The sequence below is a fragment of the Physeter macrocephalus genome, chromosome 7, assembly GCF_002837175.3.
Source record: "Physeter macrocephalus isolate SW-GA chromosome 7, ASM283717v5, whole genome shotgun sequence".
Classification (NCBI taxonomy): Eukaryota; Metazoa; Chordata; class Mammalia; order Artiodactyla; family Physeteridae; genus Physeter; species Physeter macrocephalus.
This window is the reverse complement of record NC_041220.1, coordinates 146,632,495-146,657,270: the sequence shown is the minus strand read 5'-3', so window position 1 is coordinate 146,657,270 and position 24,776 is coordinate 146,632,495. Positions and strand designations below refer to the sequence as shown.

The 24,776-nt window shown below is 55.6% G+C and overlaps 2 protein-coding genes across 3 annotated transcripts in view; both read left to right on the top strand.

Annotated features, from left to right (window-relative positions):
• The first annotated feature begins 2,623 nt into the window (after positions 1-2,623).
• On the top strand, positions 2,624-3,782 carry P2RY8 (P2Y receptor family member 8). Its single transcript, XM_007128144.2, has one exon. The coding sequence runs from the start codon at positions 2,721-2,723 to the stop codon at positions 3,780-3,782; it is 1,062 nt and encodes a 353-aa protein (XP_007128206.1). The 5' UTR covers positions 2,624-2,720.
• Positions 3,783-9,777: 5,995 nt separating this feature from the next.
• ASMTL (acetylserotonin O-methyltransferase like) overlaps positions 9,778-24,776 on the top strand; it is a 25,522-nt gene continuing 10,523 nt past the window's right edge. The window contains exons 1-8 of one of the 2 annotated variants that reach the window (XM_028492476.2): positions 9,778-9,984; positions 11,564-11,674; positions 12,892-12,939; positions 14,872-14,936; positions 15,665-15,726; positions 17,549-17,657; positions 19,143-19,530; positions 22,298-22,460. In XM_028492476.2, coding sequence (XP_028348277.1) covers positions 9,892-9,984; positions 11,564-11,674; positions 12,892-12,939; positions 14,872-14,936; positions 15,665-15,726; positions 17,549-17,657; positions 19,143-19,530; positions 22,298-22,460 — 1,039 coding nt within the window. In that variant the 5' untranslated portion in view covers positions 9,778-9,891. Of the gene's footprint in view, positions 9,985-11,563; positions 11,696-12,891; positions 12,940-14,871; positions 14,937-15,664; positions 15,727-17,548; positions 17,658-19,142; positions 19,531-22,297; positions 22,461-24,776 lie in introns of both variants that reach the window. The other variant, XM_024115490.3, reaches the window with a different exon arrangement.

The window sequence follows — 24,776 nt, the reverse complement described above, 5'->3', positions numbered from 1 at the left end:
ACAAGAACGTGGCATCCTGGGCAGATCCTCAGCTCAACAGCGCACCTAAGGGTCCCTTGTAGCATCCTTAAGCCATGTCCTTGACCCCCACCAGCTGTCCCCACCCCGTGGACTCCAGGTCAGGTGGCCCAACTTGGGTGCCATCTTTGAAAGTGAGAAAATACACACGCCGTGCTTCTCTTTCTTTGTGTTTGTTTGTTTGTTATGTTGGGGTATTTTTGTTGTTGTTTTTCCTACTTTAAGTGTTAAAGCTCTTTTGCCCAGCATTCAAAGAAAGAGAAATCTGGTATCATCCAGGTCGATACGGCAGCAAAGCCGTCACCCAGACTTTGAAAACCGACAGAACTGAACTCTGAGCTGCCTTTGGTTTGCATTTACATAAGAAATTAGAAAGAAAGTGAAACGGGGACCCGCTGTGCCCAGAAGGCGGGCTGTAGGCAGCCCCAGGGATCCCTTGTCCCCACCGGGCCTGGGCCCTCCCTCTCTGCGGGTCTGAGGGGCTGGCAGTCGGGAGTGGGGGGTGCGGACAGCTGGGCAGCCTTCTCTGTCATGGGGGCGTGGGGGAGGGGAGAAGATCAGCGGAAAAAACAGAAGTTCAGGAGTGCAAGGTCCAAGTGCCAGCGCTGGGAGAGGAGTGCAAGGTTCAAGGGCCAGCGGTTCAAGTTCCAGCATCTCAGAGCCCACTGGCTCCAGAGGGTTTGCATTTCCAGACCAGGTCCAGGGCATCTTCCCACACCTCAGTTATGTCCATATTTGCAGGAGCGACCCAGCGTGTTGGGGCCTGGCATCGGCATGGGTGCCCAGCCCAGGGCTCTGGGGCTCGGGCTCCAGACTCTGTTCCGTGAGCTCTGGAGGGCAGGCTTGGGGCTCCCCAGCGGCTCCAGGCCAAGAGCAGGAGCTTTCACACCATGAACGTGGGCAGGAGACCCAGCCACTAGTTCCCAACTGGTTTTGGTTTTAACGTTCCTGATAAAGTGCGGCGTGAGGACCCGGTGGGAGGTGTCGCCGTGGGCAGGGACCTCCCACCTCTGTTATCCCGAGCGCTCTATGGAAGGGTCTGGAAATGCAAACCCACTGTCTCTTAACATGAGGGTCAGCATGAAAGTAACGAGCATCTAGTCATGGTCCTCCAGCCCCAGGAGGGCCCTCAGGACCACTGGCTCTGTATCATCAGAGTTCTCCGGAGGAACAGACACCAAAAGATGGAGAGCTAGAAGTATGTATATATACACATGTATATTCAATTGCATGTACATGTATGTGTACACATGTACTACTGCAGAGATGTGTATGTATATCTATACATAGACATCCTATGACATGCATATATATATACGTGCATATACACACACACATATATAACCTATGGCATATATACCCTATTGCATTTATATACATATTTATGTTTACATATATACACATACATTGTATACACATACTTGTGCAATTCAATATACATGTATATATAGATATACATACACATGCATGGATATGCCATAGGATATATATCTGTGTGTGTATACACACAAACACACACACACACACACACACACACACACACACACACACACATATATTGGATTGGCCAAAAAGTTTGTTTCGGTTTTTCCATAAGACCTTACGGAGAAACCCGTACGATCTTTTTGGCCAACCCACTGTATACAGGCAATAGGGCGTGTATGTGTATATACACGTATGTATACATGCAATATGATATATATGCGACCGGATACGTGTGTATATACACAGACACACGTATATACACACCCATACATACAACTATATGCAAGAGGATATATGTATATATATACATAAGTGTACACGTGTATACAAACACACATGCCTATATCTGCACATATACGTACCTACAAATGTAAAATACAATATATACATAAAGACATTTATCTCAAGGAATTGGCTCACACTGGTTGTGGGGCTGGTGAGTCTGAAATCCGCAGGGCAGGGGGTGGGGCTAGAGACCCAGGCAGCAGCTGACCCTGCCGTCTGGACTCAGAATTCCTTCTTCTCCGGGAAACCTCAGCGTCTGCTCTTAAGACCGTGACCTGATGGGCAGCTTCCCCCACTCCCGTAATACATATTCCAATTGCATCCTCCTTTGCCACAGAGAGCCCGTCCTATGCTTGGGAAAAGCTCTGGGAGCTCACTGGGGGGGGGTCAAGACAAGAACAAAGATGTCACACACCCACCCATCAGCCATTCCATCTTCCCCATGGTTTGCAGCAGGATGGGCTGCCAGTCCCACGAGGTACCTGGGCCTCTCCGAGGGCTCCTGTATTGCTGTGCACTTCCCAGGAGGCAAGGAGGCCGCTGAGGTTGCAAAACCACGTCCCGGTGCGGGGGCTTTCCCCCCCCACCCACCCAGTGCAGGATGGAGGGGCAGGTCTGTGACCCCCCCCCACGCCGGGTCAGGAGCCGGGCAGCCGGTGGTGGGTGTTTTCAAATGGTTCCTTGGAGCTTTTGCGGGTGATGCAGCCCTTGAGGATTTAGCATCTATCGGGTCTGGGGTACAGTTGGAGGGCGGGAAGAGACACCGGAAGGGAGGGAGGGTCAGCAGAGGAGGAACCGGGAAGTGCCCGCCCGTGGGGCGCCGGGGACCCTCCCATCTCTCCGTCCCGGTGCGAGCAGACCCCGTCGTCCGCCCCTCTCACCCCTGGCGCCCCTTTCCCTTCCAGGTCGGCCCCCAAGCGCCCGGCTCCAGGATGGACATGAACCTGACGCGCCCGGACAACGCCACCCTCCTGATGCTGCGGGACCCGGCCATCGCGGTGGTCCTGCCGGTGGTGTACTCGCTGGTGGCGCTGATCAGTATCCCCGGCAACTTGTTCTCCCTGTGGGTGCTCTGCCGGCACATCGGACCCAAGACACCCTCGGTCATTTTCATGATCAACCTGAGCGTCACGGACCTGATGCTGGCCTGCGTGCTGCCCTTCCAGATCTACTACCACTGCAACGGCAACCACTGGGTGTTCGGCGAGCTGCTGTGCAACGTGGTGACCGTGGCCTTCTACGCGAACATGTACTCCTCCATCCTCACCATGACCTGCATCAGCGTGGACCGCTTCCTGGGCGTCGTGTACCCGCTGGCCGCCGCCCGCTGGCGCTGCCGCCGCTACGCCGTGGCCGCCTGCGCCGGCGCCTGGCTCCTGCTGCTGGCCGCCCTGTCGCCGCTGGCGCGCACGGACCTCACCTACGCCGTGGAGGTGCTGGGCATCGTCACGTGCTTCGACGTCCTCAAGTCCACCATGCTCCCCAGCGTGGCCATGTGGGCCGCGTTCCTCTTCACCCTGTTCATCGTGCTCTTCCTTGTCCCCTTCGTGGTCACCGTGGCCTGCTACACGGCCACCATCCTCACGCTGCTGCGCTCGGCCGACCGCCACGGCGAGGCCCGCAGGAGGCGCGCCGTGTGCCTCGCGGCCGTCGTGCTCCTGGCCTTCGTCACGTGCTTCGCGCCCAACAACTTCGTGCTGCTGGTCCACGTGGTCAGTCGGCTCTTCTTCGGCCGCAGCTACTACCACGTGTACAAGCTCACGCTCTGCCTCAGCTGCCTCAACAACTGCCTGGACCCCTTCGTCTACTACTTCGCCTCCGGCGAGTTCCAGCTTCACATGCGGCACTACTTGGGCTACAGGCCCCTGACCGCCGGCAGCCCCGAGGGGCACGTCGAGAGCCTCGGCTCTGGACGCACGCTGTCCGTGCGCTCCGTGGAGGGGCTGGACGCCGCCGGCCGGCCCGGCGTCAGGCGGCAGGAGAGCGTGTTCTGAGCCGCCGGGCGCCCCTCGGGGGCGGCGGAGGGGCAGCCGGGAGAGCGCGGCGGGGTCCTTCCCCCGCCCTGCGGGCAATCGCCCCGCGGTCCCTGCGGGCAATCGCCCCGCGGTCCCTGCGCGTGGACGGGCCACCTCGGGCCCCGTGCTCTGGGGGCCCACGGGTCCCTGCGACATCACTTGTTCCCCCCGACATCACCTGGTTCCCCCGCCCCCCAGAGCCAAGCAAACACGGGGGCTTCCCGTCGGGGATCAGGTTCTCCTTAAATATCCCCAAGCCACAGCCCCCAGACCGGAAGGTCGTCCGTCCCGGAGGTGTGGACCGAGGGTCTCTGGGGGCAATCGCCCCGCGGTCCCTGCGGGCACTGGGGTTTGGCCGCGTGCCCGTGGACGGGCCACCTCGGGCCCCGTGCTCTGGGGGCCCACGGGTCCCTGCGACATCACTTGTTCCCCCCGACATCACCTGGTTCCCCCGCCCCCCAGAGCCAAGCAAACACGGGGGCTTCCCGTCGGGGATCAGGTTCTCCTTAAATATCCCCAAGCCACAGCCCCCAGACCGGAAGGTCGTCCGTCCCGGAGGTGTGGACCGAGGGTCTCTGGGCGGATGACAAGATTCTGAGTGTTCGCAGCTACAACTGCATCTCCCTGACCCGCCTCGGGGTGCAGCTTGCCTCGGGGGGCCCCCTCAGGCCCGTTCTCTGGCTCCCCCTCCCGACTGAGGACCCCGGGCCACGGCCAGTCATCCTGGGTGTCTGGAGAGGCTCCTGGCCTGACCCGTGGGATCCTTTGAGGACCAGGGGAGAGCACTGACCACACGAGCCCGTAGCAGGTCTGCTCAGCACCTGGGACACACCTGTGCCAGCCCCAGTACCTGGGCTGCTTTGGGAAGATAAGGGGCCCAGTCCCCGGAGGGCCCAGGATGCTAAACCAGCAGGTTCCCGGGAGGCCGGGATTTGCCTGAAAGAACAAACTATTGGGTGCTTTGCACATCACAAGGAGATGCACAGAACTGAGTTCAGGGCTCCCTTGGGAAAGGAAAACAGCCCTGCAGCCTATAAGGTGAGACCTCGGAGGGGCTGGCAGGTGGGGGCTCAGGGACCTCCAGGGTGGGTTGGCTGTGGGGCAGGTGACGTCCCCTCCATGGGTCAGAGATGCGGATGGCGGTTGTGAGCTGATGTTCTGGAAGCACCTGGTCACATTGGAAGAGAAGCGGACATACGTACACTGGGGTGAACGGTGTCTCCCCAAAGTCCGTGTCCACTAGGGACCGCAAAGTGTGACCTATGGGATCAGGGTGGCCCTACATCCAACGACAGGGTCCTTCTAAGGGGCAGAAGAGGAGAGACCCAGACACACAGGAGAAGCCCCAGGAAGACAGAGGCAGAGCCGGGAGGGAGGCGGCCCCAAGCCCAGGAACGCCTGGAGCCCCCAGAAGCTGGAAGAGGCGGGAAGGACCCTCCCCTGGAGCCTCTGGAGGGAGCTCAGCCCTGGGACACCTTGACCTCAGACGTCTGGTCCCCAGGACTCGGGGAGGATGCAGGTCTGTCTGGGGTTTTAGCCTCCAGTTTATGGGAATTTGTTATGGCCGCCCCAGGAGACACACACACTCTGAAATTCTGAGACTGAGCCTCTGGCACCTGCTTGGGTGACTACTGCAGGAGGGCCCGGTGCCTGGCGCTGGCTCCCAGGGTGGGACCTGCTTTGTGGGATCCAATCTCTCGGCTTGGAGGTGCAGCCTGAAGGGCCCCTTCACCCTCCCCCGCCCCAGGCCACGCAGCTGGGACATCTCCACAGAGGACAGTGTCTGAGCCAGTTCCTGTGTTTACAGGGAGCCGAGAGCCACCCTCGGGGGCCTCAGAGGGACAGCCAGACATGCCCCTGAGGAAGGACTTGAGCCCCTGGGCGGAAGGGACGAGAAAAGGGCGAGCGTCAGGGACCTGGATGGTCCGTGGATGGCATGCCGTCCCCCCACGCTTCCCGACTGTCCCAAAGCCGAACCCTAGAAAGCCAGGTCGAGTGAGCAACAAGTCCGGGGGCGGAAACCCTGAGCTGGAGAGACAGTGGCACCCACGTCTGGGCGTGGGCCTCCAGTGTCTATGCTCCAAAGCTGTGAGAAACCTCAAACCACCCTCACAGGACGTTTTTCTGCTGCTTTGTGATTAAGCATCACAGCTTGAATTCAGAGGAAGCCAGTCCAGGTAGTAATACCCTCCCCCAGTGGATGTCACGCCCCTCCAGGCTTTGGGTCACAGAGGGCTCTGCCAGCCCTTATTTGGTTGGCGGCCACTCAGCCATCCAGGGCTGTCGACGCCCCCATGACTTCTGCATTCTAGGGGCCCCCAATTCCACCGACGTTCAGGAGGTCCGACAGGGTCTCTCGGATTGCTGGGAATTTCCATCCAGAACTTCAGGTGACCGTCAGCCTGTCCGAGAGGTCCGTCAGATCACCTGAAATCCCAGGGCGGGATTTGCCGCTCTTTCGGCCTTTTAATAATGGTGTGTGTGTGTGTGTGTGTGTGTGTGTGTGTGTACGTGTGTGCGTACGTGTGTGCGTACGTGTGTGTTCTCCCCACACACTCGTTCGATCTGTTCCCCTCTTAAGCCCCCCATACAAGGATAACACATTTGCATGTACATAGACATGAGAAAAAAACAAGATGTGATTCTGTGATTCAGCTCTTGGGAGGGCGTGGGAGACGGAGGAACGCAGAGACCCACATCCCTGACTTCTCCCCGTGTGCTGGGCAGACAGGTTTCTCCCTCTGACTCCTGAGACCCCTGCCTGACCAAGACACTCCCATCTCAGGGCCCAGCCGTCCCATTACCCTCCCACCAGGCTCCCTGGAATTCCAAGGACGGCAGAATCATGCTGTCCTGGGCTCCTGGCGTGACCCGGGCCAGCAGAACACGAACGGGGCGCAAGGTGGAATCCAGGATCGGTTGAGTGGGATGATGGGGCTTTGGCTTTGTTACAAGAGATCCTAAAATGCTGAAGATGTGAAGGAAAATAGTCCTGCGCGGAGTGCTACGATGGTTGATGCTTGCTTTAAAATACGAGAGCAAATACAGGCACGCACATACATACGTGCGTGCATACCCACATATGCACACCTCACACACACGTGTACACGTGCATGCGCCCACGTCTTTGTGCGTGCACGCGCGCGTGTGCATTTGCGCCTGCATATTTGGGGACTGGATGAACGAAAACTGCCAGAATGCCGATGGCTCATAATGCTTGAGCCTGGGTGAAGGCAACACAGGGCTTCATTATGTCATTCTCTTCACTTGAGCCTGTTTTAAAATATCCATGCTAAAAACACGTGGTTTGTTGGAAACTCTCGCACGAAGACATTGATTTATTTTTTCTTCCAGCGTCTGATCTGTCTTTGGAAACCTATACGATTCTGTAATGCCAATGAGATTCCTTAGTGCTGTTAAAATACCTCTAGGGTAGGAATGGATGTAAATAAACGTGCAGGGCGGGTTCCTAAGGGGGATGAGATGTGTAGGATTACTGCTGTGGGACTCACCGATAAAGGCCACAACGGTGCCCCGGAGCTGGTGAGTGAGACAGCAGGGAGTCGAACCCAGTACCTGCCCCAGAGTCCCATCCCACACCCGTGGGGACCCGGGTTTGGCTGGTAACTCCTGCCGGACGTCCCTGGCTAAATCCCTAATTTACATACAGCGAGTCCCGTGCCAACCACCGTTCCTTTCTTGCCTTCCTCGTCACCTTGTTGAGTTTGTCTGTCACCAAGACCTTCCTACAGCTAAGTCAAAACCATCGAGACATCCGTCAGCCTGCTCCCCTCCTTGTCAACAATCCTGAGAAAGACGGAAGCTGGAACATCTAAGGAAAATGAGAGGATCGCAGACTGGACCCCAGAAGAGCACTGGGAAAACAGGCGAGATTCCAACACCGATCCCTCCTTCGAAACGGACCGATGTCGGTTCTTGGTGATGGCCGGATGTCGGGTGTTAACATGACGGGGAAGGATGGAGAAGGTGGTTAAGGAACCTCAGTGCTATGCTGACACCTGCCCTGTACACCTAGAACTTCCTCAGAATAAACCGTCTATTTTTTAAAGCAAGAGGTTTGGCTTGTGCATTGAACTGAACAGGAGCCTGCGGGGCTGGTTCTGGAGATTCGGGGGGAAGTGACCCCATCGGAGAGTGAGCCTTCATTCAGTGGTTTCCGAGTTTGCCTTTGCAATACCTTCTCTGATGTCTTCATCCAGATAAAACTCAGTGACACGAGCATCGACAGAGGAGAACCAGTAAAGGGGGCCTTCAAGCTCGGCTGGAGGGCGGGCAGTTGGACACCTTTTCTGCTGTGCAATTTGAAAACAGGTATTTATGCCTCCATCCTGACCTTTCCAGCTAAATATTGTCACTGTCCGGGGGAAGATGATTCCGTGATAAAGATGCTTCCCGACTGGTTGAACTTTTACATTTCCTTGAAATGCCTAGAATTAGAAAGAAGAAGAAGAATATGAAGAATTATTTCTAACTCTAGACATTTGAGGGAAATGTAAAGTTCAACCAATCAGGAAATGACCCCCCCCACCAAAACGGGTAAAGTTTGGGGCAGGGTGAGTCCACACGGTGAATCAGAACTCACTGTGGAGGGGCTTGCTGGTGGGTGGTCAGCCCTCTGATGGGTTAACCAAGAGGGGGTTAGGGTGGGGACCTGGGGGGCTTGGTGAACAGGGACCTGGTTTGCACGACCATCCGATGCCTTGTGCGGGGTCACCCAGCACAGAAGTTTAAGGGGAAAAAAATAGGAAATTACGATGCCATCAAAACATACATTAGGGGGCTTCCCTGGTGGCGCAGTGGTTGAGAATCTGCCTGCTGATGCAGGGGACGCGGGTTCGAGCCCTGGTCTGGGAAGATCCCACATGCCGCGGAGCAACTAGGCCCGTGAGCCACGACTACTGAGCCTGCGCGTCTGGAGCCTGTGCTCCGCAACAGGAGAGGCCGCGACAGTGAGAGGCCCGCGCACCGCAATGAAGAGTGGCCCCCGCTCGCCGCAACTAGACTATCTATCTATCTATCTATCTATCTATCTATCTATCTATCTATCTATCTATCTATCTATCTATCTATCTATCTATCTATCTATCTATCTATCTATCTATCTATCTATCTATCTATCTATCTATCTATCTATCTATCTATCTATCTATCTATCTATCTATCTATCTATCTATCTATCTATCTATCTATCTATCTATCTATCTATCTATCTATCTATCTATCTATCTATCTATCTATCTATCTATCTATCTATCTATCTATCTATCTATCTATCATCTATCTATCGCCCTGGCACACAACGAGGGCGATTCGGTCCCCCAGTGGATAGGACATGCGCAGAGGTTCGGTTGTCCCCAACTTGGAGGGCAGCTACTGCCATCTAGTGGACAGAAACCAGAGATGCTGCTAAATACCCTGCAATCGCCCAGGGAAGCCCCACAAAAATGAATGACCTGCCCCCAAACAGCACTAGCGCTGAGGCTGAGAAGTGCCGCACGCCCACTGCGCCCCGTCGACCCCCATCTCCGCCCCCCACCGCGCCCCGGGGACCCCTCATCTCCGTCCCCCACAGCACCCGCGGGGACGCCTCCACCGATTCACACGGACACTCCTTTTTTTTCCCCCATCGCCCGCTCAGTGCTCCCAAGGTGCCCCTTGGTCTCCGGGTTCTGGGGACCTAGAGACCGCCCTCGCCCCAGGTCCCCAGCCCGCGCCCAGCTCGCGTCCCCAGCTGCCGGGCGGGCGCGGGGCGAGCGTGGGGGCGGGGCTTCGTGGGCGGGGCGGGGCTTCGTTCGGGGCTGGCACGGAAGCGGTCCGGAGCCGCTTCCTCCGAGGGGGGGGCGGGCCCTGGGCGGGGCTTCATGGGGGTGGGGGTGAGGCCTGGGCGGGCCCTGGGCGGGGCTTCAGGGGGGTGGGGGTGAGGCCTGGGCGGATCTCAAGTGGCCGGGGCGGGGCTTGGTTGGGGGGGAGCCGGGGCCGCGGTGGCAGGCGCGCGTAGCTGGGTGCGCGGCCTGGGGCGTGCGGATCCAGGCGCGGGGTCGAGCTTGGGTCGGGTCGCGGCGGCACCATGGTGCTGTGCCCGGTGATCGGGAAGCTGCAGCACAAGCACGTGGTGTTGGCCAGCGCCTCCCCGCGCCGCCAGGAGATCCTCAGCAACGCGGTGAGCGGCCTGGGCCCGGCCTGGGCCCGGCCTGGGCCGGGGTCTGCAGGGCCGGGGTCTGGGGCGGGCCTAGTGACCCGGGCCTAGGGACCAGGGGCCTAGTGACCCGGGGGCTAGTGACCAGGACTCAGCTGGGGGCGGGGTGGTGTCTGCAGGGCCGGGGCCTAGTAACTGGGAGTGTCCAGTGATGGGGGGGGCAGGGTCTGGTGGCTGGAGACGAGTGACCGAGGGTCCTAGTGACCTGGGCTTAGTGGGGGGCGGGGGCATGGGGGTGGGTTGGTCTGCAGGGCCAGGGCCTAGTGACTGGGGGTGCCTAGTGGGGGGTTGCAGGCCGGGGCTTCATGATGGGGCCTAGTGACAGGGTCTGAGGTCCAGGGTCTGCAGGGCCGGGGCCTAGTGACTGGGGGTCTGGGGTCTCTGCAAGGCTGGGGCCTTGAGGTAACCAGGGGGCAGGACCCTAGTGACCGTGGTCCAGGCCTGTGGGCCGGGGGAAAGAGGAGTCTACCTGATCTGGGGGCCAGCGTCTTCCAGCCAGGGCCTGGTGACCTGGTGCCCTGCCGGCCGGGGTCTGTGGGGCTTCAGGCCAAGGCCAGGTCTGTGGGCCTGAGCCGAGTCTGTCCAGGAGCCGGGAGGGAGGGAGGGAGGGAGGGAGCGGACAGAGGCTCCAGCGGAGGCTTGGTCTTGATGGGGAGGCCCTGCCTGGGCGGTGGGAGTGGGCTGGGGTAGGGGTAGGTGCCGTGCCCAGTAAGGGGTGCTGCCTGTACCTCCAGGGGGAGGAGGGGGGGTGCTGTGCTGTCTGGCGTGGGAGGGTAGGGGAGAGGGGAGTGGAGGAAGCCCTGGCTGGACATAGTGGGGAGAGGGGCGGTAGGTGCAGAGTGAGGGGTGCCTTCCGTACCTCCAGCGGGACGGCTGGGGTAGTACAGAGCCGCGGGGGGCTCACAGCGTGGTCCAGGGGGACCTGGGGGTGCGGGAGATCCGTGACGGCGGGGAGGGCGCTGGGCTGCAGGGAAGGTAAGAGCCAGCTGGGTGCTCCGCAGGGTTCCCCGTGGGGATGGGAGTTTTACCCTCTGTGGGCGAGACCCGCAGTCCTGTCCCCATCCCACTGTGGATGTCGCTGTGTCCGTGACCTGCCTTCCACAGGGGCTGCCTGGTCACACGTGTTAGGGGACCAAGTTAAAGCAGCCATATTCACACTCACGCAGCCCTCGTTGGTGGCATTTTTGTGGCATTTCCTGCAGGCGGTGTCATTTCAGTAGTTTGACCCCTGTGGAGGCAAAGCCTCTGGGACTCTCTGGGAGCCCTTTGACCCCTCGGGGCCGCAGGCCCCAGCATCCCAATCAATACAGCCCTGCTGGCCTCTGCGTGTGCAGAGGCCTTCCCGCCAGCGCCCCCGGGTCCTCTGCAAGTTCCGCACCCCCTGCGGCGGGGGTTGGCGCTTGGTCAGCATCCAGTGCCTAGACCAGATAGTCGGGGAAGGTGGGCTGCGCGGGGAAAGGCCAGTTCCTGCAGATCCGGCGCGTCCGTCAGCATCCTCAGGATCCTCCCGTAAACCCCCCTGACCCCTTCTGTCCCATTTCAGGGCCTCAGGTTCGAGGTGGTCCCTTCCAGGTTCAAGGAGAAGCTGCGTAAGGCCTCATTCGCTACCCCGTACGCATACGCCATGGAGACGGCCAAGCAGAAGGCCCTGGAGGTGGCCAGCAGGATGCACCAGGCGAGGGCTTGCGCTTCTGCTTCTTCCTGGGTCTCCTGCTAGGAGGGCATCTTCAGCTTTTAAACATACGTGTTATAAATAAGTGCCACTTACAGCATGCAGTTAGCCTAGCATCTCTATGGCTGAGGGTCCTTGTGTTATACACTGCTGTAATTCATGTGATAGTATCATTTACAGACCGTAGCTTATCTCTTACTTTGCTAGGATGTAGCATACTATTGCAATTCATATCATAGTATCATTTACAATAAAGAATTGATCTACCTGATCTATTACTAGGTGTTTCCATGTCATATGCTATTGTAACTAATATAATAGCATCGTTTATGATATAGAATTAATGTAGCTTATCTATTACTAAGTGTTACTGTATATTATGATATTTAATATAACAGCATCATTTATGGTACAGAAATAACCTAGCTTATCTACTACTGTTACTTTATAATATACTATGGTATTTAATACACCAGCATCATTTACGATATAGAAACAATGTAGCTTATCTATTACTGTTACTATATAATATACTATGGCATTTACTATAACAACATCATTTATGATATAGAAACAATATAGTCTCTGCATTACTATGAGTGTTACTATATAATACATCACTGCAATTAACATAACAGTATGACTTACGATATAGAATTAACCACAGAATTAACGTACCTTATCTATTACTAGGTCTTATTATATAATATACTCTTGTAATTAATGTAACGGTATCATTTATGATATGGAATTAATGTAGCTTATCTATTGCTGTGTGTTACTATATAATATACTAATTAATATAATAGTGTCATTTAGGATACAGAATTAAAGTAGCTTACCTGTTACTATGTGTTACAATAATACCTAATTGCAGTTAACATATATGACCCATGTATTCAAGTTAATGCTGTAAGAAGTATCGGTGTAAATAAATGAACATAGATGGACCGATTTCCGGCCGTGGAAAGGTTAGAATTGAAGTGCAGCCAGAGCGGAAGGTTGTGTGCAGGTTTCCGATGAGTGTCTTGGGGTCACGTCTTCCCTGCTTGGTGTATCGAGGACACTGAGATCTTGCTTTCCAAAGTGAGACTGGATTCGCAAGTAAGCAGCGATGCTGTGTCATGCGCGTCACGGCATGAAAACGTGTAAGACATGCAGAGTCGTCCTTTCTAAAGCTGAGTCTGGATTTCTTGCAGAAGGACCTGCGGGCCCCTGACGTTGTCATCGGAGCGGACACCATCGTGGTGAGTCTGCTTTCTGGCTCTCCGTGTGGCGGGCATGTCCTTGGTCACCGAAATCAAGGCCTCGGCAAGGCTGGTTCTTTCTGGAAGACCTAAGGGAGAATCCGTCCCAGACCTCTCTCTCTCTCTCTCTCTCTCTCTCTCCTTATAAGGACACCAGTCGTCATGGATTAGGGCCCACCTACTGCAGTACGACCTCATCTTAAATTTTCTTACATCTGTTACCTATTACCAAATTACCAAATTTTCTTACCTCTGTTACCCTATTACCAAATAATGTCCTGTTCACAGGGCCGGGCATCGGGACCTCGGCATATGTTTCGGAGGGAAATGGTTCTCGCCAAGATAGGGGTTTTGGCCACTGAGGGTTGGACTTTTTGGTGGGAGGTCGCAGTGGTCGGTACGGCAGCTCTGCCATGCTGGTGTCAACCCTGTGTCTGGGACCCTCGCTGGCCTGATGGCAGGCGTCTCCCAGGGATGCTGGGCCTCATTGCTAGGGTACCGTCACGGTCTCCAGGCGAGGGACCACCTGTTTGAAAGAGTCTGGAGTTACTGCCTGGAACAGGGAACTATATTCAGTATCTTGTAATAACCTGTAATGGAAAAGGATCTGAAATATATATATACATATATATATGTATATGTATAACTAAACCACTTTGCCGTATACCTGAAACTAACACAATATTGTAAATCAACTGTACCTCAATTAAAAGAAAAAAAAAAAAAAAGAGTCCAGGATTGGAAAATGCCATATGGGGTGATCCCAGGGTCTGCCTTGCCCTCACGTGGCATTTGTTTCTGTGCAGCCCAGGTGGATGGGACCTACCTGTGTGCAGGTGAGAATCAGACATCGTTTCTGGTTCATGGTTAAGGCTACATGGAAGTAAAAAAGTGAACGGTGCAGGTTCTTCAAAATGTTAATCGAAGAATTACTATATGACCCAGCAGTTGTGTTATGGGCTGAACTGTGTCCCCCAGCCCGATTCCTATGTTGAAGTCCTAGCCCCCAGGACCTCAGAATGTGGCTGTATTTGGAGATGGGGTCTTTAAAGAGGGGAGGAAGGTAAAAGGTCATTAGGGTGGGCCCTGATCCCATAGGACGTGTGTCCTTCTAAGAAGAGGAGATCAGGACCCAGACACACACAGAGGGACGACCCTGGGAGGACACAGAGAGGAGAGGCCGTCTACAGGCCCAGGAGAGAGGCCTCGGGAGGGACCAGCCCTGCCCACGCCTGGATCTCAGATTCCAGCCTCCAGGACTGGGAGAAATAATGTCTGCTGTTTAAGCTGCCCCGTCTGTCCTGCTCTCAGGCAGCCCCGGCTAAGACACCTCCTCTTAGGTATATGCCCCAAAGAATTGAAAATAGGTGTTCAGACAAAAATTTGTACATGAATGTTCATAGCATTATTTGCAACAGCCAAAAGGTGTGAACCACCCAGATATCCCCCCTTTGATGGACGGGTGGGGTCCATCCACACAGTGGAATATCACACAGCCATGAACAGGAGTGAAGCTCTGACACAGGCTACCACGTGGACGGACCTTGAACACAGGATGCTCAGCGAGAGAAGCCAGACCCAGGAGGACACACAGCGTGTGATTCCGTTTGCAGGGAATGTCCAGAACAGGCCAATCCCCAGAGACAGAGAGCGGGTTAGGGGTGTCAGGGGCTGGGGAGGCAGATGGGGAGTGACAGCTCGTGGGGATCGAGTGTTCCAGATGATGAAAAAGTTCTGGAACTCAACAGTGGTCCTCGCCCAACCCTGGAAACGTACCACACAGTTTAGTTCAAAAGGGTGAAATTCATGTTATACAAATCTCTCCTGCTTTAAAAAAAAAAAAAAATGTGAATCTAAAAAGTGGACAGTGCAGCTTGCCCAGAGCAGCTCAGAGAGCGGAAAACGACGCTTTCCGTCCCGTTTCTCCCGCAGGTGGTGGGAGCGGTGATCCTGGAGAAGCCTGTGGACAAGCAGGACGCCTACCGCATGCTGTCAAGGTGGGTGGGGCTTGGCCACCCTGCGGGGAAACAGTCCCCGCACGGGACAGAGCCTGGGCCCGGCGCGGGCCGCACTTCCTCGGCCTGCGGTGTGGGGCTCCGTGCGTCACCTCCCCCGTGTCCCTCCGGCAGCCCCTCCCGGTTCAGGGCACAGGATGGGCCGCCGCCCTCGAACTTACGGTGTGCTGGCTTCACCCTAATGGGCTCGTCCGGGAGCCTCCGGGTGTGCCCCTCCTCCCCTCCCTCATGCCGACTCCGCCGACGTGTCTCCCCAGGGGCCCAGTGCTCCTGGGCTCCCGCGACGGGGAGCAGGCCCTGTCCCCCTCGGCGCCCCCGAGCCCTGCCCCCGGGCGGGGAGGGGCCCCACCATCGCCCACCTTCAGGGTCTCTTCCGGGCCCAGCCGCCCTGCGTGTCCGCGCCCGAGAGAGCGAGGGGACCCGAGAAAGAGCCGCCGAGAGCTGCCAGGACCCGGGGCCTCCCGGCATGGCCGGCGACTCCCGTCGGGGCCCAGGTGCTGCATCCCGCCAGGCGGCCCGGCCATCCCGCAGCCCCCACCCCGCGAGCACCGCTCTCGCCTGGACCCGCGCGTCGCTGCGGGAAGGTTTCCCCGGAGGCCGCGTGCCCGGGGCCGGCGGGTGGACCGGGGGCCCGCGCCCGGTGGTGGCAGGGATGGCGCTGTCTCGGACACCCCACACGGTCGCCCGCTGGGCCCCGTCGTCTCTTGCAGACTGAACGGGAAGGAGCACAGTGTGTTCACGGGCGTGGCCATCGTCCACTGCTGCAGCAAAGGTACCACGGCCACCTCCGTCCCCCCCAACCCGGGAGTCGGGCGTCGGGAGGGGAGCCGGGGGTCCTCGGGGACCCGGGGCCGCGGGGGCCGCTCTGTCTTTGCTCCACGTGACCCTGCCTGCCCGTCCTGCCCGGGAAAGTCGGGGTCCCACGTGGAAATCCTGGGGTTCACCCTGAGCGCCCGGTGGAAACCGTGCTGGGGGCCGGGGGCCGCCATAAAAGCCCGTCCAGCGCGACCGGCCCAGATGCTTGCTTTGGGGGTTTGGTCTGGAAGGTGGAGGAGTTTGGCTCCTGTTAGCAAGGGTTTTCTCTGTGTGTGTGTGTGTGTGTGTGTGTGTGTTTTGGCCGGGCCATGTGGCTTGTGGGATCTTAGAAAAGTTTTTTTTAAGAAATTCCTTTTTATGAAAAGCTCCTATTTACAAATGTTTTTATTATTCAGGCCTCAGGAAATTTTCTAATGGAATTTCAAGTGAAAAATGTTCCTTCGGAAAGAATTGCAACACAGAAGATCCTCTCTGTGATAGGAGAATGCCTTGAGCACTTTGGCCCGGGCTGTGTGGGCGTACAGAAAATACTGAACGCTAGGTGTCCTCTTGTCAGGTTCTCACACCAGGCCTCTGGATTCCAGTGTGATTTGACTGCTAACAATAGGTATGCGCTCTTATTTATTATCTTTGTGTGTGTGTTTTGGCCGAGCCATGTGGCTTGTGGGATCTTAGTTCCCCGACCGGGGATCAAACCCGTACCCCCTGCAGTGGAAGCGCAGAGTCCTAGCCACTGGACCGCCAGGGAAGCCCCAGAGAGCTTTTTTTTTTTTTTTTTTAAATGCACAATTTTTAAAGCTGCTTAAAAGACATTTTAGGTCCAGGACGGACCCTGAGGCTGAGTTTGAGCTCTTGGGCTCCCCGAGCACATCCCGGAGGTGGGTGACCGCGCATCTGTCTGCTAATTAGCGATTGGGTTACTCTTACCCTCTTGGTCCGTCCTGGACTTTAACCTGTGCTCTTTGGGGAGTAAAGCCCTTGTTGGACTGTGCGGTTCCTTTACCTGGGGCTTGAGACCACAGGCATCCATCCTCCCCCAGCCCTGGGGACCACATGTCAGAGGTCAAGGTGTCCCAGGGCCGCGCTCCCTGCAGAGTCTCCAGGGGAGGGTCCTTCCCGCCTCTTCCAGCTTCTGGGGGCTCCGGGCGTCCCTGGGCTCGTGGCCACCTCCCTCCCGTCTCTGCCTCTGTCTTCCTGGGGCTTCTCCTCTGTGTCTGTGTCTCTCCTCTTCTGTCTCTCAGAAGGACCCTGTCATTGGATGTAGGGCCGCCCTCCTCCAGGAGGACCTCCTCTCAGACCCTTCACCGCGTCACATCTGCAGAGACCCTGTTTCCTAATGAGGTCCGATTCTGAGGTTTTCAGGGGGCGTGACGTCTGGGGGGCACCGTTTACGGCAGGACGGCTGGTGTGGAGAGCCCTCCCGATTGGCCGCCGTGCGTCGCCCCCGTACTGTGCGCCTGGGGCGTTTCCGGCCGAAAGCCTCGTGGAGACCGCAGCACTCCCCTGTGGTAACTCTACTCCACGAATTAGCCCAGAAACCGGCGGCCCGTGTCGTCCGGCTCTGCAGGCTGCGGCCTTTTCTCCCGCCTGCCAATTCTGCTGCCCTCTTTTCTGTTTTATTCTTTCTCTTTTCCCTCGTCTACAAGGAGCCGTTAACGACCGTGTGTGAATTCCACGCAGAGCTCAGGCCAACTCCCCCCAGAGGCAGCGGCTGGAACCTGGGGGCGCGGGGGCCTGGCGCCGGCCACGTACCCTTACCGCGGCCTCCTTCCCTGCAGACGGCCGGCTGGACACGGAGGTCTCGGAGTTCTACGAGGAGACCACGGTGAAGTTCTCAGAGCTGTCAGAGGAGCTGCTGTGGGAGTACATCAACAGCGGGGAGCCCATGTGAGTCCCCGCTGTGGGCGGCGGTCACGCCGGGCACGTGGCTCAGCCTGTGTTGGGGGCCGGTGCTCCTGACGAGCCCGGTGCCCCGGTGCCTGGAAGGTGCTGGAAGGATGCCTTCCTAGGGGTCCCCGTCCCGTGGATGCCCCTACAGCGCAGCCGGCCCTCCCAGGGCGCCACGCCCGCTCCCATGATGGTGGGGCAGCCGGGGCCGGTCCCCGGAGGGCAGAGGTCACCATGACCCCAGTGTCACACCGACTGCCCCAAAGCGCGCCGGGTCCGGGCGGCAATCTTGTCAAGGTCGCGGAGGCTCAGCTGTCCTCCGACCTCGCTGGCTTCGCTCCCCACCCCCGCCGGGGCGGGGCTCGGCGCCAGCCGGTGGCTGGCGGCCTCGCCATGGGTCTGACGGTGCCCCGGGGACCAGCCTCCCCACGTACCTTCGGGAAGCGGCTCACTCAGGGTGCTCGCGAGGGGCCGGGCACCGACAGCCGTGGGGAGGTGAGCGCAGAAGCCCTGGGCTCCTGAGACCCAGGGTCCGAGCGTGTGTTCTGCTGGTTAAAGCCGGTCTCAGGCCTGTTCGAGGTAAAGGCAGGGGAGAAGAGTCTCCCTGGAGGGCTATTAATCTTGTGGAAGCAGCCACAGCAAAGGAACTCCCCACCCGGCCTGTCCTCCTGGCGGGCGTGGGAGCCCCCGTTGCAGGGTGGTAAGGGGTGTGCTGTGCGCCCGGCCCTGTTCTCACCGTCTTCTGTGATGATGAGTCCTCACAGGAGCCTCAGATCTGGGGCATCCTAGTCTGCTTGGTGTCCTAACAAAGCACCACAGGCAGGGAGCTTGTAAACAAGAGACATTTATTTCTCACTGTCCTGGAGGCTGGAAGTCTGAGATCCTGGCGGGGCCAGATTTAGCATCTGGTGAGGCTGCTGCCTGGTTCATAGATGGACATTTCTCACTGTGTCCTCGCCTGGAGGAAGGGGCCAGGGAGCCCCCTGGGGTCTCTTTTAGAAGGACACTAATCCCATCCACGGGGGCTGCACCCTCACGACCTCCTCACCTCCCCGAGGTCCCACCTCCTGACACCATCGCGTGGTGGGTTAGGATTCCGCAGGGCGCCGGGCCGAGGACCCACATGAATGGACGTCCGAGGGACGGGGATGCAGGTGGCAGGAGAGCACAGCCGGGGGCCTGGGTCCTTGGCAGCAATACCCCTCCCCTCAGAGAGCCTGCTGGCGGCCAGGCGCCAGGCCTGGGGTGGGGGGCAGCTTCCCGAGTGGCCGCCAGGTGCCCCTCGTCACGTCCCAGGGGCGGGACCGAGGGGTCACTTGGGATCTGGGCCCGGACGCCCCAGTGCACAGCCACCCGGGTCCAAGGTTGGCGGGTTCCCCTGCAGGGGTCCTGGCTGCAGGTCTGCTGACCCCAGGAAGGTCAACGCGCTGCCATCTTCTCTACCCTCCTTCCCTCCCCGCTGTGGTCTCCCGCCCCCCGCCCCAGGGACAAGGCTGGCGGCTACGGGATCCAGGCGCAGGGCGGGATGCTGGTGGAGTACGTGCACGGAGACTTCCTCAATGTCGTGGGCTTCCCCCTGAACCACTTCTGCAAGGAGCTGGCACGGCTGTACTACCCGCCCCGCCCCGAGGACCTGCACCGGGTCAGGCACGCCTCCATCCCCGCCGTCGACACCTTCGAGAACCTGAGTGACATGGAGGCAGGTGGCTCGGACCCAGGTCAGAGCGCCGAGGGCGGCCGTGGCGGCCAACAGGCGGACGGAGACCGGTCACAGGCTCCGGGCGCGCCGGATGCGGCCCTTAACGGGGCGGACGGCCGGCCCCCGTTACCCGCGGGCCTCCTGGAGCTGATGGACGGCTTCAAAGCATCCAAGGTACTTGTGCGATTCATGACCACATGACCCCCACACAGGGGAGCCTAAACCCACAGGCATCCATCCTCCCCCATCCCGGGGACCACAGCTCAAGGTGTCCCAGGGCCGCACTCCCTCCAGAGGCTCCAGGGGAGGGTCCTTCCCGCCTCTTCCAGCTTCTGGGGGCTCCGGGCGTCCCTGGGCTCGTGGCCGCCTCCCTCCCGTCTCTGCCTCTGTCTTCCCGGGGCTTCTCCTCTGTGTCTGGGTCTCTCCTCTTCTGTCCCTTAGAAGGACCCTGTCATTGGATGTAGGGCCATCCTCATCCCAGGGAACCTCATCTCAGACCTTTTGCTTCGTCACCTCTGCAGAGACGCTGTTTGCACATAAGGCCTCATTCCCATATTTTGGGGGTCAGGGCATGCACATATCCTTTTGGGGCCACCGTTGAGCCCATAACTGTGGTCTGTGCCTGGAGGGGGCAGGGCGGGGTCTGTGCGGGTGTTTGAAGGTAAGCAGGGCTCACATGACCCCAGGGAGGGGCCCACACTGTGTCGCCAGCCCAGGGAGGTGGGGCTGGAATGCCGGCCGTGCGGCCGCCTCTGGAACCCTGCAGCCCTGCTGGCCGGGCGGCAGGTGGATTGTGGCCCCCGGGACGCCAGCTGCCTGCAGGGCAGACCAGGTCAGTGTGTGTGTCCTCGTCATCCTGTGGCCTCGGGATCCCGGGCAGCCGTCCCAGCCAGAGGGTGTCCTGGGCAGGGGAGGGGGCAGCACTGGGCCAGCTCGATGCTCCCTGGAACCAGCAGGTACCTGTGACCACAGGTTGCCCTGTGCCCATGCGCAGGGCAGCTGTGCGCAGGTGTTTCAGGGGAGCCCCAGGCCCGGGGCCCGATGGGAAGCGGGTTGGGCCGCGGCCCGTCCAGCTGGCCTCCGCCGTCGCTCTGGCTCTTGCGGACGCACTTGTGCAGCCGCCCGGCTGTGACACATGGCCGGCCCTCCCCCTTCCCCAGCAGACCCTCTCCTGCAGCTCTGGGCTGCTGGGGGTTGGAGCAGGGGGCGGACCTGCTCGTGCTGGGGCCCTGCAGGGGCAGCCTCAGCGGCTCGTGGAGAGGCAGGACACTGGCTGGGGAAGGACTGGGGGCCTGACCTTCCCCCCTCCATCCTGGCCACCTTCCTGTCACCTCCTCCTCAGGAAGGGGGACCTGCGTGCCTAGGACAGAAGGTGGTTATGCTGCATTGTAGGTCAGATTCTCTGATCCACCTGGAGATGCTGGTGCAGACGGCGCTGCTGCAGCCCGTCAGGCTGGCACTCGGTGGGGCTGTGCTGTGCTTCCCCGGTCTGTCGATCTAGCATCTCTCCATCCATCCGTCTATCCATTTCATTTGTCTGTCATCTGTATCATCAATCTGTATATACTGTCATTATTGTCTGTCTATGTACCTATCATCTGTCCATCCATCCACTGATCTATAGATATAATCTATATCCGTCGTCTCTGTATGTGTATTGTCTACCTATATCTATTGTTATTATCATCTACCTTCTGTCCATCCATTCATCCATCCATCTCCCTACCTGTCATTTATCTATCCACCAATCTATCAGTCATCTATCCATCTATGTATCATCCATGTCTATCTATATCTATCATCTATCTATACACATCATTTATCTATATATATATATATCATTATCTTCTCTCTACCCACCATTAATCTAGCTATCATTTATCTATCTGTTATCTATCTGTTATCTATATTTGTCTATCTACATCCTCAATGTATGTATACCTATGGTTATCTGTCTATAGAACTGTCATCTGTCTATCCATCCCTCTACTTACCTGTGTATAATTTATATTTATTATCTCTCTATATCTGTTGTTATCATCTGTCTCCTCTCCATTGTTCATCCACCCATTTTCCTGTCACTTGTCTCTCTCTCTATCTATCATCTGTCTATCCACCTGGTTATCTGTCATGTCTATCTGTATCTATCGTCTGTGTCTGTTATTATTCCTATCTATGTATCCACCCATTTATTTATCATCTCTATCTATATATATCATCTACATGTCTATTATTATCACCTGCCTACCTGTCTGTCCCTCCATCCACCCATTTACCTATCTATCACCTGTCTGTTTCTGTCACCTATCTACATACCTCCCCATCTGTCCATCCACCCGCGTGTGACACGGGTCTCCTTACAAAGGTCTCCCAGTGGCTGACCATGCCGACCAAGCCGGGGTCTGTCGGGGGTCTTGGAGCAGGCGTCACCCACCCCCTGCCCCAGCTCAGTCACGGTAGTACTGGACGCAGCTCAGGTAGGGCCCTTTCCCGAAGTGCCCCTCTACTTGCCCCTGGAGGCGTCTGTGTTACGAGGTGAGAGCTCCAGGGAGGTTTACAGTGTCACGGGACGGTGTGTCCTGAGCAGCGTGGAGCGTCCGTGATCTGCGCAGGGGCCCCATCTCCACATGGTCTCATCCTGAGGTCCTGGGACTTGGGGCGTCGACGTAGGAACCTTGGGGGGACACCACGCAGCCCCTGACAGCAGCGCTTTGGTCTTTCTCCGCTGGGACAGTTTCTCTGCTTGGTGTTCATCGACTTGGGCTTACCTGGAACAAACCTTGTACAACCTGGACCCTAAACCCGCTCTCCTCTGCAGAAGTTTCCCTTGATGAGCTCGATGTTTTTGACCATCCTGCCCTCCCTCTTTGGAGTCCCTGGGAATAAAGAGCAATTGATAAGTCACGTTGTATGTCTAACTGTAACTGTTCTTCACGGACAGGTCCTGTTCACGGCTTGCAAGCTCAAACTGTTTGATATGTTAAAAGACCAAGGCCCCCTGAAGGCCGTGGATATCGCCCGCAAACTCAACGCCTGCGCAGGCGGGACTGAGTGGCTGCTGGATGTCTGCGTGGCCCTGGGTTTACTGGAGAAGACGCACAGAGGTGAGGGGCTTCCTGGGTGTCTTTCCAGCAGCTTTGCCTGCGAGACCGTCACCAAGTGACAGTGGCTTCTGAGCCGAGGCTGGGAGGACAGACCATCTATCCTTCCTCTGCTCCTGACCCTCTGGGGCATTCTTGGATGGAAGGAGGAAACGTGTGTGTGTGTGTGTGTGTGTGTGTGTGTGCGTGTGTGTGTATGTGCGCGTGTGTGTGTGTGTGTGGTGTGTGTGTGTACGTGTGGTGTGTTAGGAGAGTGTGTTTGTGTGTGCGTGTGTGTGTGCGTGTGTGTGTATGTGCGCGCGTGTGTGTGTGTGTGTGGTGTGTGTGTGTACGTGTGGTGTGTTAGGAGACAGACTTCTTTATTGGCTCAGAGGGCCTGTATCAGGCAGGGTTCTCGAGAGAAACAGCCCATAGGGTATGTATGTGTGCACAGCATGGATATCTGTTTATTCTTACTTATTTGTTTAGATAGGCAGACAGATGAGGTGGATGGATGGATAGATATCGATTGATAATAGAGATGATAGATAGGTACATGGATGGATAGATAGATGATAGATAAACAGATGATACATGGATGGGTGAATGGACAAATAGGTAATAGATGGGTGGATGGATAAACGATGGATAGATAGATTGTTTGGTTGATAGGTGGGTGCATATATAGGTAGATAGATAAGCACATAGATGGATGAAGAGGTAGAGGCTAGAAAGATAGCTAGGTTGATAGGTGATAAATAAATAGAGGACAGGTGGATAGATGGATGGATAGATAATAGGATATGTAGATGGATAGATGATAAATAGATGATGGATGGATGGGTGGGTGGATAAATAGGTAGTAGATAGATTGATAGATCAATAGATATAAATTGATAATAGAGATGATAATAGATGGGTGGATAGATAGATAAATGATAGATAAATAGATAATAGATGGGTGGATGGATAAATAATAGATGAATAGACAGATGATAAAAAGATATATAATAGATATGATAGATACATACATAGATACATACACAAATGCTAGATGATAAGTAAAAAAATAGATAGATGGATACATGATGATGAAGATAGATGATTAATAGATGAGAGAGATACATGTAGATGATTGATAGGTTATAGATGCATAGGTAGATAGACAGTTTGATTGATGGGTGGATACTTAGGTATGTAAATAGATAAGTAGATGGATGAACAGGTAGATGACAGATGATAGAAAGATAGATAGATAATAGAATAGATATGATGGATGCGTAGATCAATGAGAGGTGATAGATGATAGATAATCGAATAGATATGATGGATGCATAGATCAATGATAGTTGATAGATGATAGATAGATAGATGATAGAATATATATGATGGATGCGTAGATCAATGATAGGTGATAGATAATATAATAGATATGGATGCATAGATCAATGATAGGTGATAGATGATAGAAAGATAATAGAATAGATATGATGGATGCGTAGATCAGTGATAGGTGATAGATGATAGAAAGATAATAGAATAGATATGATGGATGCATAGATCAATGATAGGTGATAGAAAGATAGATAATAGAATAGATATGATGGATGCGTAGATCAATGATAGGTGATAGAAAAATAGATAGATAATAGAATAGATATGGATGTGTAGATCAATGATAGGTGATAGATGATAGAAAGATAATAGAATAGATATAATGGATGTGTAGATCAATGATAGGTGATAGATGATAGAAAGATAGATAATAGAATAGATATGATGGATGCATAGATCAATGATAGGTGATAGATGATAGAAAGATAATAAAATAGATACGATGGATGCGTAGATCAATGATAGGTGATAGATGATAGAAAGATAGATAATAAAATAGATATGGATGCGTAGATCAATGATAGGTGATAGATGATAGAAAGATAGATAATAAAATAGATATGATGGATGTGTAGATCAATGATAGGTGATAGATGATAGAAAGATAGATAATAAAATAGATATGATGGATGCGTAGATCAATGATAGGTGATAGATGATAGAAAGATAGATAATAGACTAGATATGATGGATGCGTAGATCAATGATAGGTGATAGAGGATAGATAGGTAGATAGATGATAGAAAATACATGATAGATGGAGGGATGGATGAATAGATAATAGATGGGTGGATGGATAAATGATAGATGAATAGAGAGATGATAAAAAGATAAATGATAGGTATATAGATACATGTATACATGCACAGGTGATAGATGATAAATGAATAGGTGGATGGTAGATGGATGAGTAGGTGATGTTGAAGATAGATGATTACTAGATGA